This window comes from Carettochelys insculpta, chromosome 3 (genome assembly GCF_033958435.1).
Source record: "Carettochelys insculpta isolate YL-2023 chromosome 3, ASM3395843v1, whole genome shotgun sequence".
Classification (NCBI taxonomy): domain Eukaryota; kingdom Metazoa; phylum Chordata; order Testudines; family Carettochelyidae; genus Carettochelys; species Carettochelys insculpta.
This window is the reverse complement of record NC_134139.1, coordinates 18,095,807-18,114,250: the sequence shown is the minus strand read 5'-3', so window position 1 is coordinate 18,114,250 and position 18,444 is coordinate 18,095,807. Positions and strand designations below refer to the sequence as shown.

At 47.5% G+C, this 18,444-nt stretch overlaps 1 protein-coding gene across 2 annotated transcripts in view; it reads right to left on the bottom strand.

Moving 5' to 3' along the window:
* Positions 1–778: 778 nt before the first annotated feature.
* SLC1A4 (solute carrier family 1 member 4) overlaps positions 779–18,444 on the bottom strand; it is a 53,418-nt gene continuing 35,752 nt past the window's right edge. The window contains exons 4-8 of one of the 2 annotated variants that reach the window (XM_074989426.1): positions 17,991–18,157; positions 12,689–12,922; positions 10,196–10,390; positions 9,122–9,256; positions 779–4,199 (exon numbers count right to left, since the gene is read on the bottom strand). In XM_074989426.1, coding sequence (XP_074845527.1) covers positions 3,965–4,199; positions 9,122–9,256; positions 10,196–10,390; positions 12,689–12,922; positions 17,991–18,157 — 966 coding nt within the window. In that variant the 3' untranslated portion in view covers positions 779–3,964. The remainder of the gene's footprint in view (positions 4,200–9,121; positions 9,257–10,195; positions 10,391–12,688; positions 12,923–17,990; positions 18,158–18,444) is intronic. The other variant, XM_074989427.1, reaches the window with a different exon arrangement.

The following is an 18,444-nucleotide window of genomic DNA, read 5'->3' as shown; positions in this document are numbered from 1 at the left end:
AACCTGGTAGATCTTCTGATCCCACCTCTGGGCCTTCTCTGCCACCCCTTTCACTTGTATAAACCAATAGCAACCTTAATGAAATCAGTCAGCTGCACCAGTGATACACAGGTATAAATGAGAGGAGAATCAAGTCTGAACATATAATCTATACCATTAGGATCCTGGCCTCTGGCTCCCTCCCCTTAGAGCAGCTTGGGCAGGGCAAACAGGAGAGGGAAGGCACAACCACGCAAGACTGTCTGTTGGACTGTGGACAGGAATTGACCTGATCCAAAGGCCAAAAAACCGCTTATTTCCTACAAGGGATCTGGTCTATTAATGGACTGCAAACCTACCGATTCAACGGCTTTCCAGCCTGAAGACCCATCAAAGAAAGGAGCTGTGAAAGTGTACAGATCAGTTATCTACCTTAATGCAAGGCAATGGAAAATGCTCACAGACTGGATCACTATTACAAACAAATCCTGGCAATGTGCTGGCAGGAATACATCTGTGAGTGGCTTTACAGGCAAAGCTCCGCGAATACAACAGCTGCTTTGTCTGCTGGCACGCAGTCCTTTTGCCACACGTTCTGTGAAGTGCTTTGAATGATGATTTTTCTTTCTGTAACAGGCTGCAATGCATCGTAAGTACTATATCTGAATACCAGGACATTACTGTACAATAAGCACAGAACTTTTGAGGACCTTTTTTATATAGTTTTTGTTTTTGCAATGACCTTATCTTAAGGGTCCGACTGAATGTTAAGTGAAGCAAACAAGAAGCTTCTCATCAACTTCACTGAACTTTGGATCAGGTCCCATGTTACAACAAGGACAGCTGGGAAACCATACAAAGTCAGTTGTGGTGGAGGTGCTACACCCCTGTAGCTGTTAAAATTTTGCACAGTATCTGCAACTCAAGAGTTCAAACAAAAGGAACACCCAAGTAAGCACGAGACAGTCGACATACGTATGCACACTGTTTAAGGCAAGTAACATAATGTACAAAAGCCAGACAATGAGAACCATTACTGATGACAAAGATTATCAAAAGAAATATGCAGCTTGATTGACACTGAGAAAGTAATGTTCCCATTCCCAAGGAATCCCTTGGGGGTCTCTTGCTACATTAGAATACTGGGAGGACTGGCTCATTTTACAAGCTTCAAATACACTTTTGCTACCTGCAAGATGCCAGATTTCTTGACCATTATAAAAGTGGTCCTGAACAATCTTGTGGTCCATAAATATTCTATGGCATTTTTTCTCTTTTTTGCACAAGCAGGAGTGTTAGCCTTGGTTAAGTAGCCTAGCTCCCTAAATTCAGCTGCTGAAATGTGCTTTATACGAGGCTTCCTCAAAAATCTAGGCAGAAATCAAAGTTGGGGCACAATTCCCCAGCTCATTTGTTACAGGGTACTTCCTTTGGGGATGATCTGGCACACCTGGGCTTTTGGATAAGACTGGCAACCTATCAAGTACCATGTAAACTCTCATGACCTTTGCCCTGTATAATGCCCTTAATGGCCTGGGCCCTAACAAACTGAAAGAATACCAGCCCCCCTGTCCCCACCAACCCCATGCCATGCAGCCACCATTGGGACCAGGAGATAGGGACAGCTGGGTCGGAACCCCAGCAATAGGGGGCACGGTGTTCCGGCAGGGCCCCCCCTCCCACTAGGTCTCATACCCCATCCCAATCCACACTATACTGTGTTGACTTTCAGGAGCGGTTGTAAGGCCCCTTTTGCATTCCTGAGCTGAGCGGCACTGGGAGGATTCTTAGGGGAGCTTGTAAGATTGTGCCATTACCCTCAGGTGCTGGACAGTGAGCAAACGTTAATGCCTAGGCAAAGGGGAGTCCCCCCAAGGAGGCTGTTCATACCACTGTATTTTTAAAACAAGCCAAGGAACATTGCATGCGCTTTTCTCTGCAGGAGCCTAGGTCCAATTCAAACGAATACGTTCCTGGTGCAGATTCCCAGCTGCCTGACTCATCTGTCACTTCCTAGCTTAAGCACATGTGTAGCACTGCTGTGCACAAGTCCGCACGAGCTGCATTTAATCTCTCAGGGTGTCACCTGGCATGACAAGGGGCAGTCATCCCTGCACATAGCCTGTGTAGCCCTGCGTAAAGGAAGCCAAAGGGAGGAGGGGGGACACCGCTGCTTTTAACTGAGGGTAAATGTTCATTGCTGAGACCAGCCAACAATGGCACCACTGCTCCCCCTCTCTACATATGCAACGATCATGGTAATCACGCCCGGGGGGGGGGCTCATGCGATGAGGAGCTGGGGCTGTCTCCCCACTGCCTGAACAGCATTCATTCCAAGGCCCTGTCCCTGGGGCAGCGTGGCCCTTGATTTCAGTGAACCATGGCTCACACCCTGTGGGGGCAACATAGGAGTTGGAAGGAACTAACACGTGCATGATCAAGTCCTGGCCTATGGCCCCCCACAATAAGAGCTGGCGTGATGAGACTGAACTGCCGCAGACAAGTGATTCGACAGCAGCGCCTGCACCAAGCTGGCCATGCAGCAAACAGGAACAGAGAAGAGGAAAGCATAGAGAGAGGGGCTGGCACAGCTGTCCTCAGAGCCGAGAAGCTGGAATTACTGGGCATCATGGGACTCCCTGGCTGTGTCTACTCTACAAAAATAACTTCGAAGTTGCTTACTTCATGTACGGCTTCGAAGGAAGCAACTTCTAAACTGAGTGTCTACACACACCCTGCTTCGAAATAGGGCACTACCCCATTCCCGGCAATGGAGTAAGGCCTTTGAAGTTGGGCTCCCTACTTCAAAGTAAGGGAAAATGTGTCTACACTTTCTGCTGGGTTGAAGTAGTGCCTAACTTCGAAGTTAATTTCGAAGTTAGTTCCTAGTATACACACAGCCTGTGTGATTAGGAAGCCACACCCCTTAACTCCTCATGGCATCAGCAGTACTTACTCTGGCCAGTCATGGGAGAATACTTTGGATTTTTCAACAGTTTCCACATTTTGAGTTCTCATTTTCTTTCTTTTTTTTTTTTTTGTCTGAGAAAATTTTTGGACCAGGTATGTCCCAATACATGTGACCCAAGCCCTTGGAGCAACATGAACTGAAGTTTTTAGCGGCACTACACGCATCATGCGTTTAGAGGGATAGAGCTGAATTCTTTATCAGGCAGTGATACGGCAGACAACTCTCTAGCAGACATATTTCTAGTGTAACTTGCTACAGAAGTTCTCAGCCCAAGTGTAATTACTTGGCCAAAACTGAGTTAAAGTGGGTCTGTCCCTTTTAAATACAACGGAAAGCAGATCATTTTGTCTTTTGTTTGCATCCAGTCTTTTTTATTTTAGGGTTTAAAGGGGTGGGATTGATTTCTATCACCAAAAGCTAAGGGATCTGTCTGCTTCCTGGGGAGGGCTGGATAAACTTGCACTGCAATGGAACGAAGTGAGCTATTAATTTGCATTTTAAAATTTCTGGCCTTCAGCACTTATCTACTGTAGTATGTGCATAATGGATGCGGGAGGGGTGAGAAATGCATGTTCTATTTTTCCCACTGGATACTATTAAACAGGTGCATCAGAGAAAGTACTGGCACCCTGTGCTCAGAGCTGATTGTGGTGCAAATTCCATCTACCCCAACGCATCCCTTCTGGTGAGCCGCTTTTCCTCTTCCCCAGGAACTTTTACTAACAAATGGCTTTTTTAACCCAAACCAAGAATCCTTATTGGTACTGTTCTCCCACAGATATATGCATGTAGTCACACCGTGCGCGCACACACATGCGCACACACACACACACACACGTTTAGTAGGAAACATCATGGTAAGGTGATTGTTCTGAGTGGGGAGAGACACACACCCAAATGCCTAACAAGTCTGTAGCGTCTGATCACTGTCACTTTGAAACTCACAAGGAGAGCGCACAGCCAGTCCCACACAGCACGTTAACAAGTCAGCAACGCCCCCCGCTAGCCCCGAGTTCACAGGACTGATTCTCTTGACTCTGGCTCCGTCGCGCTGGCTGAGGCAGGGGCTTGGTTCCTGTGTGTTACCAGAGGTGACGTTTCCTCTTCAGATTTGCAATTGGGAATCGCTTCTGTGTTGACTTCATTTAGCTCCTGCTCTTTCGCCTTTGTTTCTTTTTGATTGAGATAATGAAGAATCCCCGCTCCAAGGGCGTCTCCTTCAACATTCACGACAGTGGTGGTTCGGTCCCTGGTCAATGGCAAAAGCACATCGGCAGCCGTTTAACTTACAGAGATACCATTTTGTATGTGGGGCCAAACTCATCCCTGGCCAGAGGAGACAGAAGGGATCCCTCATGGCTCGTGTTGCACTGACAGGAGCACTAGACATCCTCTAGGTATCGTCACAGTTTTGGTATTATAGAAATGCACAGTGTTTTAGGGGGAGCACCAAAAGGTTGTGTCGGCAGGACTCCATCTCCACACTCCCACTTCAGAGTCCTGTCAAACACTTGGCCTCTAGATAGACGGACCACCCCGAGACATCTGTTTTCTCCCCCATCCCAAGGCTTCCTCTTCCCTCCCTCCACAATGGTCTCCACCAGCACGGGAACAGAGAGCCCTGAATCCATTCCTGAACTTGAATCTCCGGCACCTCTGGCCGCTCATGACCCCGTTAGTCTGCCATCACTGAGGTGGGACAGGCTGCCGGTGCAGATAGGGACGAATGGGGCTCTGTGTAAACGGATGCCTGTACGATATATGAAGGAGGGACGACCCCCATTGCCCAAAAGCTCAGTGAGCACACGTGGGGCCCTGTCATAGGGTATATACTGGATTTCTTCCTGCCCTTCCTTGTCCCCCACTGTGCCTCTGTCCTACAGCTTTTCCAACCTGGGATGTACAGGTGACTATGAAACCAGACACAAAGATTCACCCATCGCTCGTGCTTCTGAGTTTTGACATCCTGCCGCATCCTGCAGACATGCAATGCAAGCTAACGTGACAGCTACAGTTTCATGGAAGGAGATTTGCCGGTCATATTCAGACCGGTAAAGACATAGATAGATACTGGTGGATAGAAATCAAAGATATTAAAAAATAAAAATCCATTTTTTATTTAAATCTGATTTTTAAAATCAACAAAATACTAAATTTCTCATTTAAAAATAAGTTATAAATAAATTTTATCACAAGCACACTACACATACACTAAGGGGATAGGTCTACAGAGCAAAGTTGTTTTATTTCAACATAACGTGTCTTATTTTGAAATAACTACCCTAGTGTCTACACAATGCAACCACTATTTGAAAATAACTGTAAAATAGTGGTCGGCTTATTCTGAAATTGATAAACCTCATTCTACAAGTAACAGAGCCTATTTCAAAATAGGCCACAGCTTGTCCTATGGCTTTACTTCGAAACAGGCCCGATTGTGTATAGACATTGTATTCTGAAATAGCTAAGTGCTATTTCAAAATGCATGTTGTGTGTAACAGCGTTATTTCAAAATAAGCTATTTTGGAATAGCTTATTTTGAACTAAAGCTGCTGTGTAGACATACCCTGAATCTCATAAAAATAAATGAATGGCTCTAGACACTCCAGCTGAACTACTAGCTCTTGCTTCTTGAAAGTTCAGTGCTTTAAGTTTCTGTCTCTCAGCACATTTAAAAAAGTACTTATGCAAAGAAAGACACAAGCTGGGCAGGGCTGATTTGTTCTGTGCTCATGCAGCGGTGGACCTAGGCCAAGCACAGCAGAGGTGTTGGTTCAACAGTATCTTAAAGACAGAGAGAGAATATATAGGATAGGATGGATGCAACACAGAAAAGAGTTGACTGGAAAGAAAACGGAAAGGCATTACTGCGCACACAAACAGCTTCCTCTGTTCCTACACAGTTTTGCCACAGGAAAACCACTATGGTTTCTGGGTATAAGGGAGACCCTAACAGAATGTTTTGAAGAAATCCGTTCCCTGAACAAAAAAGGAAAATGTGTCAAGTGTAAGTAGTGCAAGAAGATGATGCAGGGCCCGAATGCAAGAACGAAACTTCGTAAGGAAAACTGCTTACTGGGAGAAAATGATGTGGTTGAAGATGTGGATGTGGCTGAATGGATCAACTAATTAGTAACTTAAATAATTCACTTTGCAATGCATTGTTCTTCCAAACGCTTTCTGTGCCTTTTAATGTAAGTGTGCTTTCACAAGTAATATGACTTACATCAATTATCTTCCTTGATGATTTAAATTGCAATTTAAATCGATCCACCCTGATTCGTGTTGTTGCGCTGGAGAGGGAGAGAGGATTAAAATAACGACCATCTGGTAAGAATGGGCACATTTCTTTTCTTCACGCTTTGGGATCTCACTCAGCCTGCTCTTGGCCTAATTCCCCTCTTTGCTGAACGCATGAGTTGGTATTATTTGCTTCTTCCAGGCTTTACAATAAAATAAGCCACCAGGTTACTTCCCCCGCCCCAGCCTGTCATCATAACCAGATGAGATGCAACAACGAGGCGGATTTCTGCACAGTACTGACTCCACTGCACTGCTGTGTACTTTGAAGGGCAGGTGAGTGCACGGAGGAGGCTTGCAAAATAGAGTACGGTTCGATGAAGAGTGGGTTCAGAGCCGTCTGGCCCTAGTGTGAGGAAGCATAGTGCACCGTGACTCCTGCAGCCTCCTGGTTCACAGAGGATGGTGACTGAAGCGGGAGATGATAGAAGTATATAAAATTATGACAGGTGTGGAGAGGGTGAATAAGGAGAAGTTATTTACTTGTGCCCATAATACAAGAAGTAGAGGACACCAAATGAAATTAATGGGCAGCAGGTTTAACACTAATAAAAGAAAGTTCTTCTTCACTCAGCACATAGTTAACCTGTGGAACTCCTTGCCAGAGGAGACTGTGAAGGCTAGTACTATAACAGAATTTAAGAAAGGGCTAGATAAATTCATGGAGGTTAGGTCCACAAAAGGCCAAGGGTAGGAATGGTGTCCCTAGCTTCTGATTGTCAGAGGCTGGAGATAGATGGCAGGAGACAAATCGCTTGATCATTGTCTTTGGTCCACGCCCTCTGGGGCACCTGGCACTGGCCAATGTTGGCGGACAGGCTACTGGGCTGGATGGACCTTTGGTCTGACCCAGTATGGCCATTCTTATGGTGCAGGCACTGTCACATCCAGGAGGAAGGGATGTCATGTGCTCCCCTCTCTGGCTGTGAGGGAGGGGGCTACAGCCACTGCTTTGCATCCTCCTACACCCCTTTTCAGGTGGCTGGTGCCCTCAGTGACAAGGCCAGTGTCTCTAGAAGCAGAACTGTGGCTGTGGCTGGCCCTGCACAGTGTGAACAGTGTGTGGGCGGGGTGAAATAGGAAGGAAACTGTTTGTTGCTCTTTTCCCCTGCCTTGTGCATCTAGTAATAATAACCTGGCACAAGGATTGGCCTGAGTTGCCTTCTCCGGCCAATGGTCTTGACCACAGACTAGGTCAACACACAACAAGCCCATTATTTCACTATCTCTGCAATGTTGGTGCTAAAGTGCTTTTGTATTAGGCTTTCTGGGTTACTGAGATTGACTGATGAATTTTCCAGCCATAGGTGCAGGCTGTAAGAGTGGGAGGGTGGCACGTGGCACGTGTACCAGCTGGTAAGGGATTCACAGGCTGACAGGAATGGCTGGAAGGCGCAAGAGACTGCTGGAGAAGCAAGTGAAGGCTAAGAAACCCATTTCGGAGAGCTCAGTTAAAGTGACAGAGCTATTTATGCCTCTCACATATTCACCCCTTGTCACTCAACTGGACTATCCAAATGGCCCAAGGCCATTTAACCTCACCTCCCCCAGGAGAGGAGTTATTCAGGGTGGTACAAGGGGCTAAACCTAGGAGTAAGAAGAAAGCTAGTGTGAAGAGCAGGAGAAAATTCTTCACACTTGGATCTATTTAGCTGTGGGTTAATCTCCCTAGGTTTCTGACGGGAGGTTTGTCTTGGTAGGAATGTCAGAATGTGAGCTCTTTCCAGCAACAAAGCCAGGCGGGGCACAAAACCAGCTAACCAAACTCACGATGAACACAAACTCCTGCACCAACACCAGCTTCCTGCACCAGTATGAGCCCTGTCTTATGCTCATGGCTTGTCCTGAGCCCACTCCTCTGCCTATGGGGGATTGTTCCTAATACTACACTCCCCAGTCCTTTTTCTAATTGCGTTTTAAATATTTGACGTAAAAGGCTGTGTACTTCTTTATCCCATTGTACCACATACTGGATCCAATGCTCAGGAAGCTTTCCTCCATTATTCAGCCTGCTTCTTTTTCTTATCAGAGAGGTAGCCGTGTTAGTCTGGATTTGCAAAAGCAACGAGCGGTCCTGTGGCACCTTACAGACTAACAGAAATGTACGAGCATAAGCTTTCATGGGCAAAGACCCACTTCGTCAGATGCATCTGACGAAGTGGGTCTTTGCCCACGAAAGCTTATGCTCGTACATTTCTGTTAGTCTGTAAGGTGCCACAGGACCGCTCATTGCTTCTTTTTCTTCTAATTCTAGCAGTGCCCTCTTGTACAGCTCTAAATTCCTCTTAAGGGAACTGTACCTGATGGAAGTTTTATCTCAGAAACGATAAACTTAAAGCTAAGGTTAAGTCTACACTAACCTCGTAGATCGAACTGCGCAGGGCTGATCTTCCAGGTTCGACTTCGCATGCCCAAGAATCGACCTCTCAGGGTCACTGTTGGCCCCTGTACTCCTTGTGAGATGCAAGGAGTAAGGAGGTCGGCAAGAGAAACTCTCCCTTCGACCTTCTTCAGTAGGTAAAGCCAAGTAAGCCAAATACACTGATTCTACCTTCGCAATTGCTGTAGATAGAATTGCATATCTGCAGTCAAATTACTTTGCCTAGTGTAGACTTAGCCTAAGTGAGCACTTTAGGGTCTGTCCCATAGTTTTCAAGTAACTGAAATTGAATGATGTTATTCTCTTCCCTTTCTGGAGGTGTGCGGAGACGAATGAGTATAAACTCCATGTATACCTTTGTGATTTTTTTCATTTTCTAGACTTCTTTTGTCCTCTCTCCCCACCCGCCCCATGCCACTATCACAAGGGAATATTTACTTTTCCAACCGCATACGCAGCAGCCAATAATAGATATCTTACACAGTACTTACACAATCCAGTCCACTGCTAATATCAAGGACAGATCGTTGGTAGGAAGGCCAATGGCCTCTAAGATAATAGCAATGGTCAGAACTCCTCCGGCTGGGACGCCAGCTGCTCCAACGCTGGCTGCAGTGGCAGTCACCCTGAGAATGTTTCCAAACAGGAGTTAGTGCAGTTTCAGTATTGCGCCCAGTGCAGATTTGCCTACAGTGGCAATTTTAACCAAAGCAAAAAGAATGGGCCTCAAATTCTTCCGCACTGGGCCATGAATTCTGCTGATGTCCAGTCATGGACATCAATATTGTTGGGTTCTGAGTGCCATTATTTGGCAAGCGTCAAAACTAGCTGGCCAAGTAATGACTCTGCTGCTAACACTTCCAGTTTATTTTCAGATGAGCAACATGCATCATGGCGTGTTTCTGCCATGCACGTGAAAAATGATAACAACAATCCAAGTGTGCTGGAGACCTGTTCCTGCCCAGCGGGGCATACACGATCCAAATGAATAACACGCAAGCAACAGAGCGACAGCAGGAAGCAAACAGTAGGAACAGGGATCGCTTGGGGTCAGGGAAAGCTCTCTGAATAGGGCAGACACCGAAGGTAAGGGGACAGGAGAGGCCATGGAATTATGCAGCTTGATGTCCAGGGGATGGAGAAAGGGCAGCTTGAGAAGGGGAGAGGAGCTCTACATGAGTGGCATTTCTGAGACGCATAGTGCCTATTTAAGAATCAGACCCAGCCTTTAATCTCCAAACCTATAAAACCTCCCTAAACTCCAATACACGTCAAAATGAGGTTCATAAAGCTCGAAAGAGTCTGTTGTTTTGTTGGTAAATACATTCCACTGCCATTTACAGGCAGCAGTTGAGAGGTCTGGTTCGCACTGGATTGAGATGGAGTCTGCAGGAATTAAAGATTACGCCATCTCCAGGAATCTGTCCTACCAAAACTGGCAACCATAGATCTGTCATCTGAGCTGTGAAGTATTAAAAATGCTTTGTGTTTGAAACCAGAGAGATCCCAGGCTTCGCATGGCATCTGGGAGGTGGGGGATGCAATCTGAATCAAAAACAACTTACAGAATAGTAAAGATCTGTCTAGCATTGAGGTCAACGTTGTTCAGCTGAGCAATAAACACCGCAGCCACGCACTGGAATATAGCAGCTCCATCCATGTTTACAGTGGCCCCAATAGGAAGGATGAACCTACTGATCCTCTTGTCTACTCCATTGTTTTCTTCAATGCACTTGATCATTGATGGGAGAGTAGCAGAGCTAGAAACAGACAAGAAAAAAAAAGACAATCATGGAGTAGTACAGTCCCATCAAACCCAGGGCATAGGCTGTCAGTTTACTCTTGTCCTTACTTCCATAGAACTGATACATAGAATTCTAGGCCAAGATTTTCAACACAGACTAGTGACTTTGGAGTGCCCAACTTGAGATGTCTTAAAAGAGCCTGATTTTCAAAGTTGGGGAGAGGGGAAAGAGTTCAGAACTTTTTTTAAAAATCAGGACTTTTTATAGTGCCTCAAATTGGACACCCTAAAACTAGGTCTCCCCAGATCACTAATCCTTTTTGAAAATTTTGGCCAATAGAAGTATCTAATTATTTTCAGAAAGAGCAAAGCTTGTTGGCAAAGTAGTTTGTTGCCTTCTTCCTTATAGTTAGGAAAGTTTTTCTCTAAATGGGAAAGGAAACAAACTGATTCTCTAGTCCCGAACACCCTGCCGCTGAAGCATGCCCTTTTTTAAAAATATAGGCTGCGCATCATTGCTAATAATGGCATCAATATTGCAAAAGATTGTCTGGATGTATAGTTACACCTCCTAGGCTATGTCTACAATAACAAAAGAGGCTACATCTACACTACAAAAGAGGCATGCAAATGGAGGAAAACGAAAATACAAATGGGGCACAGATTTACGTATCTGACACCTCATTTGCATATTTTTCATTTGAAAGAGCTTCTTCTGAAAGGAGAAAAGCAGTGTAGATGCTACTCTTTCAAAAGTAAACCCCATCTTTGAAAGAACCCTTCTTCCTATTTTTTTAGGAAGAAGGGTTCTTTCGATGATAGGTATTACTTTCAAAAGAGCCACCTCTAATACTGCTTTTCTTCTTTCAAAAGATGTTCTTCTGAAAGAAGAATATGCAAATGAAGTGCCAGATATGTAAATTTGCACCTCATTTGCATTTTCAATTTCCCTCATTTGCATGCCTCTTTTAAAATAGGAATGCTAATGTAGACACAGCCCTAGTGCCCCACTGACTTCATCTAGAGTTTGTCAGGGAGGTACAATATGCCTAACCACAATCCTTTGCTGGATCAGGGCCAATATCTGCACCCGAAACGTATTCCAATTAAAATGTGCACGTAGTGAGCCGGTGTGGCCTCCTGCTGACTCAGAGGCAGGGGAGGCTGCGCAGAGGCCCTGGTGGGCGGGCCCGGAGCCAGAACACCAGTGGCCCGCCCCTCAGAGGGCAGGGCCTACAGCCAGAAGGGCCAAGGGCGGAGCTCGGGACCCATTAAAGCCTGGGCCTCCAGGCAGGGAGGGAGCACCTTCATGAGCGCCCCGGCGCCAGGGGCAGAGAGCCCGCTACCGCCCAACCGGTCCGGAGGAGCAAGCCCCCAGTGGCCCAGACCAGCCAGGCCAGCTACGGATCCGGATGCCCCAGGGGACCTACCCGGACTTCCCAGACCTGCCAGGACCCTCCTGCCAGTGGAAACCCCCTGCCTTGTAGAAAACCCCGGACCCTGCCAGACCGATGAGGGCGAGCGACCACGAGGCCTCAGGATCGGCCTGCCCTGGAGCTCTGGCGGACCCCTGCAGCCCCCAGGCCCAGGATCGCCTCAGGCCCACCGTGCTACCGCTGCCAGCCTCCCCCAGTGATGTGGACATGACCGACTGGCCTGAGCCCCCGAAGGTGGACGATTTGGAGGAGACGGACCCTGCGGGACCCCCTGACCAGATGGACTGGGACCTTCCCCCGGTGGAGGTAGAGGTAGGAAGTGGTCCGGGGAATGATGCTCCTGAGCCCATGGCAGCATGTTGCAGCCTGGATCCCCACTGCCGTGCTCGGGTGTGAGCGACCCCCAGGGACCCGGGCCGGGTTGCAGTGGTGTGGGAGGGCCTGCGACCCCCTACCCACCTCCCTCACAGGGCAAGCGCTGGCTGGGCCTGCGCTCCAAACCCTTGTGCTGGTGCCCCGCCCCAAAATGAGGGCTGGGCTGGGCTTGCACCATAAACTGTGAACTGCTGCCCCGCCCTGGACTGAGGGCTGGGCCGGGCTTGCACCAAAACTGTGAACTGCTGCCCCGCCCTGGACTGAGGGCTGGGCCGGGCTTGTACCATAAACTGTGAACTGCTGCCCACCCTGAACTAAGGGCTGGGCCTGCGTTGTAACCCCTTTTGGGTGCTGCGCCGCCCTGAGCCAAGGGCTGTGCTTCCCAGGACCACCGGTGTGGCTGTGGTCCCCTCCGGAGCTACAGGCATGGCCCTAGCTCCGGACACCTACAGTGCATTTTAGCATAAAATTATTCCATATCAGAAACAAGCACAATAGCACACCTTGAGCAAGTGGCAAAGGCTGTTGCAAACGGCGTTATTAGTCCTAGAAGAAAGCTGAAAGGATTTTTGCGCGTGAAGGCAAAATACACAAGTGGCAAAATGATTCCTCCGTGGATGATGTGACCCAGAATTGAGGCAAAGATGTATTTTCCCAGGCTGGTTACCAGAAGGACAATATCTTCCATTTCCACTATCTTGCTTCCGACAAGGAATGTAATGCCAATAGGCACATACCTGTACAAAGAAGAAACAAGGGCTGTCTTTCTTTTATATTAAACAAGAGGAACAAGCCTTACAAAGACGTGGTGCTTCCATTTTTAGGGGCCAAATTCTTCGTGCCAGGAAACCTGTGTACAGCACTCTGTGCCTCCTGAAGAGTGAAATCTGCAGTGAACTCCATGCCTGCAGAAACACAGAATAAATGGACTGAGTTCTCTCTTTGTTGCTAGAGGGGACGTTGGCAGGGTGTATATGTGGTCTTTGTCACCTGGCCTGAAACAGACACCCGGGAAAGCTGTAAATAGCACTGCTACGAGAAGAGAAGGCACAGGAATGTTGGCAGAAGCTCGTCATGCCTGTAGAGCTGCGTCTACACGTGCACGCTACTTCGAAGTAGCGGCACCAACTTCGAAATAGCGCCCGTCGCATCTACACGCGTCGGGCGCTATTTCGAAGTTAACTTTGACGTTAGGCGGCGAGACGTCGAAGTCGCTAACCTCATGAGGAGATAGGAATAGCGCCCTACTTCGACGTTCAACGTCGAAGTAGGGACCGTGTAGACGATCCGCGTCCCGCAACGTCGAAATTGCTGGGTCCTCCATGGCGGCCATCAGCTGGGGGGTTGAGAGATGCTCTCTCTCCAGCCCCTGCGGGGCTCTATGGTCACCGTGGGCAGCAGCCCTTAGCCCAGGGCTTCTGGCTGCTTCTGCGGCAGCTGGGGATCTATGCTGCAGGCACAGGGTCTGCAACCAGTTGTCAGCTCTGTGTATCTTGTGTTGTTTAGTGCAAATGTGTCTGGGAGGGGCCCTTTAAGGGAGCGGCTGGCTGTTGAGTCCGCCCTGTGACCCTGTCTGCAGCTGTGCCTGGCATCCCTATTTCGATGTGTGCTGCTTTGACGTGTAGACGTTCCCTCGCTGCGCCTATTTCGATGTTGGGCTGAGCAACGTCGAAGTTGAACATCGACGTTGCCGGCCCTGGAGGACGTGTAGACGTTATTCATCGAAATAGACTATTTCGATGTTGGCTGCACGTGTAGACGTAGCCTAGGAGAGCAGACAGGGGATGATCTCAATTGTGGACGTTTTTCCAGCAGCGAGGATGCCTGGTGAGTTCCTTAAGCTCAGAAGGCCCAGAACAGTGCAGGTTAGGCAGTTAGCTCGAATATTTGTCTGACAACTGAGCACACTGGGTCTAACTCAGGCCCGTAGCTCTATACACACCCTGCCTATGGGCAGACTGCATCTTCAGACGTCAACAATTTGTTTGTGGTTTCCATTGTTGGTGAGAGTTACAGTCCTTGAAGCTCACCAAGTTGTCAGCCTTGGGAGCTGGGTTTACGCCCAAAACACATCTCTGGCATGAGTGGCCTAGCTGTGTGCTCAGGAATTCTCTGGGAACTAAAGGACAAGAAATTCTCCCTCCAGCCCAGCAGCCACTACTCCAGTTTTAAGGGTTACTTCAGCCCCCAGGCCCCAAAGCTGTAGCTGGTGAATAAGTGTAGGAGTAGATCCACTGACACCTCCCCTCTTTTTCCATCCCACAGTCTGCCCTGTCTTAAGAAGAGAACCAGTGTCACCTCTTGAGCAACTCCCTAATCCTCCCCCTACTCTCCATGAGCAGCAGCTTCCCCTCCTTGGCTGGTAAGAGGAGAGCTTCTCGTCTTATTTAAATTTATTTAACCACTGGCTGACAACAGCCCTTACAAGTTTGGTGGTCGGGTTTGTTTCAGAGGGGAGGAGAGTCAAGTCTTTTATCTTGTAAGAACAGTTTTACCCAACCCTAGTTTATTGAAGGGTGTGAGAGATTTTGGACCAACACCAAGAGGACACAGAGAACCTTTGAGAAGGAAGGAAGAAGTAGTGATAATTACTGTACATTGCCATGTGGGGCGCAGAAGCATTCCAATAATTCACAAGCAAAAGGATTACACATGGCTGACTAACGCAGAAAGTTAGCTTCACAGTGAGCTGAGTATAAAAATCTACCACCTCTCAGGTTTTGATAGCGTAGGAATTACACGCCAGAGTGAAAGCCTTAAGCTGCTTTGAGACTTTTGAAAGTAAAGCCCTAATGACAGAAGTCAACATAAAGGTCTGTGTTTATATGGTCAGCTGTTTTGTTGAATCCATTCCTGTTCTTGGGAGAAATCCAGAAATTCGAGTGGTAACTTATCAGGCAATGTTACCGTGGGTTTTTTTCCATTCACGTGCAGAATAAATTTTGTTATGTGCACCAAGGCATGTGTAGATGTGCACCACCATACAGACAAATACTGCTGGCTGTGGGCAGCTGCGGGTGCTCTACAAATCATCTGGACAGCACCTGAATCTTTCCTGCGCAGCCACCCAATCACTCAGCTTAAAGGGAACACTGCTGTCAGGATGTATGTACCTGGAGTTAGAAAAGGCTATCTCAAGTAAAGGACATCTAGAGATGCACCTGACAAAGCGGGTCTTTGCCCATGAAAGCTTATGCTCCAAAAAATCTGTTAGCCTACAAGGTGCCACAGGACTTCTTGTTGTTTTTGCAGCTCCAGACTAATAGATCTACCCTTCTGATAAAAGGACAGGGATTTCCTGAATGGTTGTTGGCCTTCTCTACAGCAGTTTCAACAACTAAAGTGAGATGTGATTGGCTAAGCATTGGCTGACTGACAGAATGATATTCCCTGTAGTTTAGGAGTCTGGGTCTCTCACATAAGATGTAACCTCCGGCAATTCAACATACAGTAGACCCTCGAGTCACGCGAGGGTTCCGTTCCACACAACCTCACGTAACCTCAATTTCATGTATGTGGGGGTCCGGCTTTTTCCCCAGTGAAACACACATTCTGCAGCCGGGAAGCAGCAGAAAGGCAAGTCCTGGGGTGGAGGGACTGTTGGGGACAGTTAAGCCTGGCGTTGGGTTGGGGCCGTGGGAGATGGGTGGCAGGGGCTAAGCCTGGGGTGGGTGAGGGCTGCAGGGAGGTGAGGGGTGAAGTTGAACCAGAGCTGTGGGGGAGGGTGGTGAGCCACAGCCCTGCTCGGATGGTGAGCTGGGCCATGGGGGGTTTAAACCAGGGCTGGGGGGCGGGGGGGAGTGTTTGAACTGGAGCCACACACAGAGGGTTTGAACCAGGGTGGGGGGATGGAACCGGAGCTGCGCGTGAGGATTTAGAACCAGGTGGGGGGGGTGTTGAACTGGAGCTGCATGCGGGGGGTTGAACTGGGGCAGGAGGATGGAACCGGGGCCATGCGTGGGGGGGGAGCGTTAAACCTGGGTGGGGTGGGGGGTTGAGCTGGAGCCATGTGTGAGGGGTGGTGAGCCAGAGCCTCGCGTGGGTGGTGAGCGGGCAAGGGGGTTTAACTGGAGTTGCACCTGAGGGGTGGTGAGCTACAGCCAGAGGCGGTGGGGGTTTAGCAGGGACCTAAAACTCTCATGGCAAACACACGTCATACTGTATTGCTGCTGTGAGTGTTCGTTGACTGGAAAAGGCTGGACTCCAGAGAAGTAGGTGAAGGAGAAGTCCTGCTAATTACAACTCTGTAGAAGGAGATAAGATACACTTGTAGAGGTTCGGCTTCCTTACAAAATACACAGACATCCATCAGATGAGGGAGGAGAGCTCCCAGGGAGATTAGGAATACAAATAGGTGTTGAATTGCCAACCCTCCAGGATTGTCCTGGAGTTATGTCACTTGAAAGTTCCAGGAATATATCCTACTAAAACTGGCAACCCTCCCTTTATGTTGGAACTATTGGCTCTCATATTCCCTTCCCAACCAGGAGCATGAAAGAGAATGTTTCCTATATGAATTGATAACTAAGGTTTAATGTCAAATCCTGGCTCCACTGAAGTAAATGGCAAAATCAATAGGGTCCAGATTTTCACCCATGTTGTCATGTTAATGGGAACTCCTAACTATTCTTGTTCTATGAAGGAACTGAGATTTTCATTTGTGTTTTGACACAGCTCTGTGTTCTGTAACCCAGCAGCAGACATTCCTTGGAACTTGAGTAATGCTGTGTTATAATTAAACAACTTGTGTCTTCCAAGTATATTGCTATAGCTTAGATTGTATTCAGGGCTTGAGTTTTAAACTGTCATAAGATAAAGGAATAAACTAACATATGCTACCCTGACTTCGCACCTAGTTTGCATGAGCAATCATTACCATTGTGCATGCAAATCGGGTTGTTGCTTGTATAAATTCAGCGCTGCATAAAAATAAGGGCTTGTATATACTTCAGCGAAGATGGACCTGGTCAGGGTTGCAGAAATGTAGCACTTTAAAGACTAACAAAATGATTTATTCGGTGATGGAGTGAGTCTGTCCCATGAAAGCTCATCACTGAATAAATCATTTTGTTAGTCTTCAAAGTGATCCATTTCCGCTGCTTTGTTTTGTTGGGGTACAGACTAACACAGCTACCTGTCTGTTACTGGTCAGGGGTGACCCTTCCAAGTTCGATTTCACACTTCTGGTAAAGACACACAAAATCAATCTCTCTGGGGTCGGCAGTCGATCCCTGTATCCTCGTTACCATGAGGAGTAAGGGAGGTCAGTGGGGGAAATGATCCCATTGACCTTCCTCCATGAAGACAGTCGAATGAGTCAATTTCTGAAACACTGATTCTAGCTATGTAATTGCCATAGGTAGAATTGTGTATCTGAAATTGACTTTCAGGTCTAGTGTAGACCTGCCCTAGGACATATAACTGTGTGCTGACGCAGGCTTCTGGGGCTTAGAAAAAATAAGACTTCTTTTCAAAGTTATCAAAATGGAGTCCCACAGCAGACTCCTGGTGGACTATCTGTCATCTTCAACAGCCAGATACCCTGCAGTGGAAATAACTTTCTGGGTACTGTTCATGTGCAAAGAAAAAGGCTGCATTCTTTCATTTCAAAAGGCATCATGGAGAAACACAGGAGGAAATACAGTTGGCAAAAGAGCCATCGATTATCTGACTTGCTGCGCTGGTGCCATGCCACTCACTCTTTACTCTGATGGAGACGGCTTCAAAAACCCAGCTAGATAGGAATGTCTTTCTTTATCTAAACCAGCACTCCTGTCATGGTAATAGATTTACAGGCACACTTACCACATAATCCAAGACACCAAGATCATAGTTGCCTCATTGAATGAGTTAAAGAAACGAATCAGATCCTCTCCTTCTGGGCCTAGCTTTTTCAAGGCAACTCCCAAAACCAGAGCAAACACCACCAGTCCCAGAATATTCATCCCTTCGATCTCTGTGCCAACAGGGATCTACGGTATCAAAATAAAGAGCATGTTTGTTAGGCATCATATGGATGTGGAACGGACTACAAATGACCTGCTTGTTGTTTTGCCCTATGATAAGTCTTAAATCAGCCTGGCAGAACCTCCACGGAAGGGAAAGGGACATTATGCAAAGCAATCCAACATCTCTGCAACAGAATCAGAAGGGAATGTGCTCCTGTTTCAGGGTTCACAGGAACTAGTGAAGGTTTGATCCTGCAGTTCTTGTGCATACAAGCTTCCCCATTGACTTCAATAGCAGTTATACAGGCATC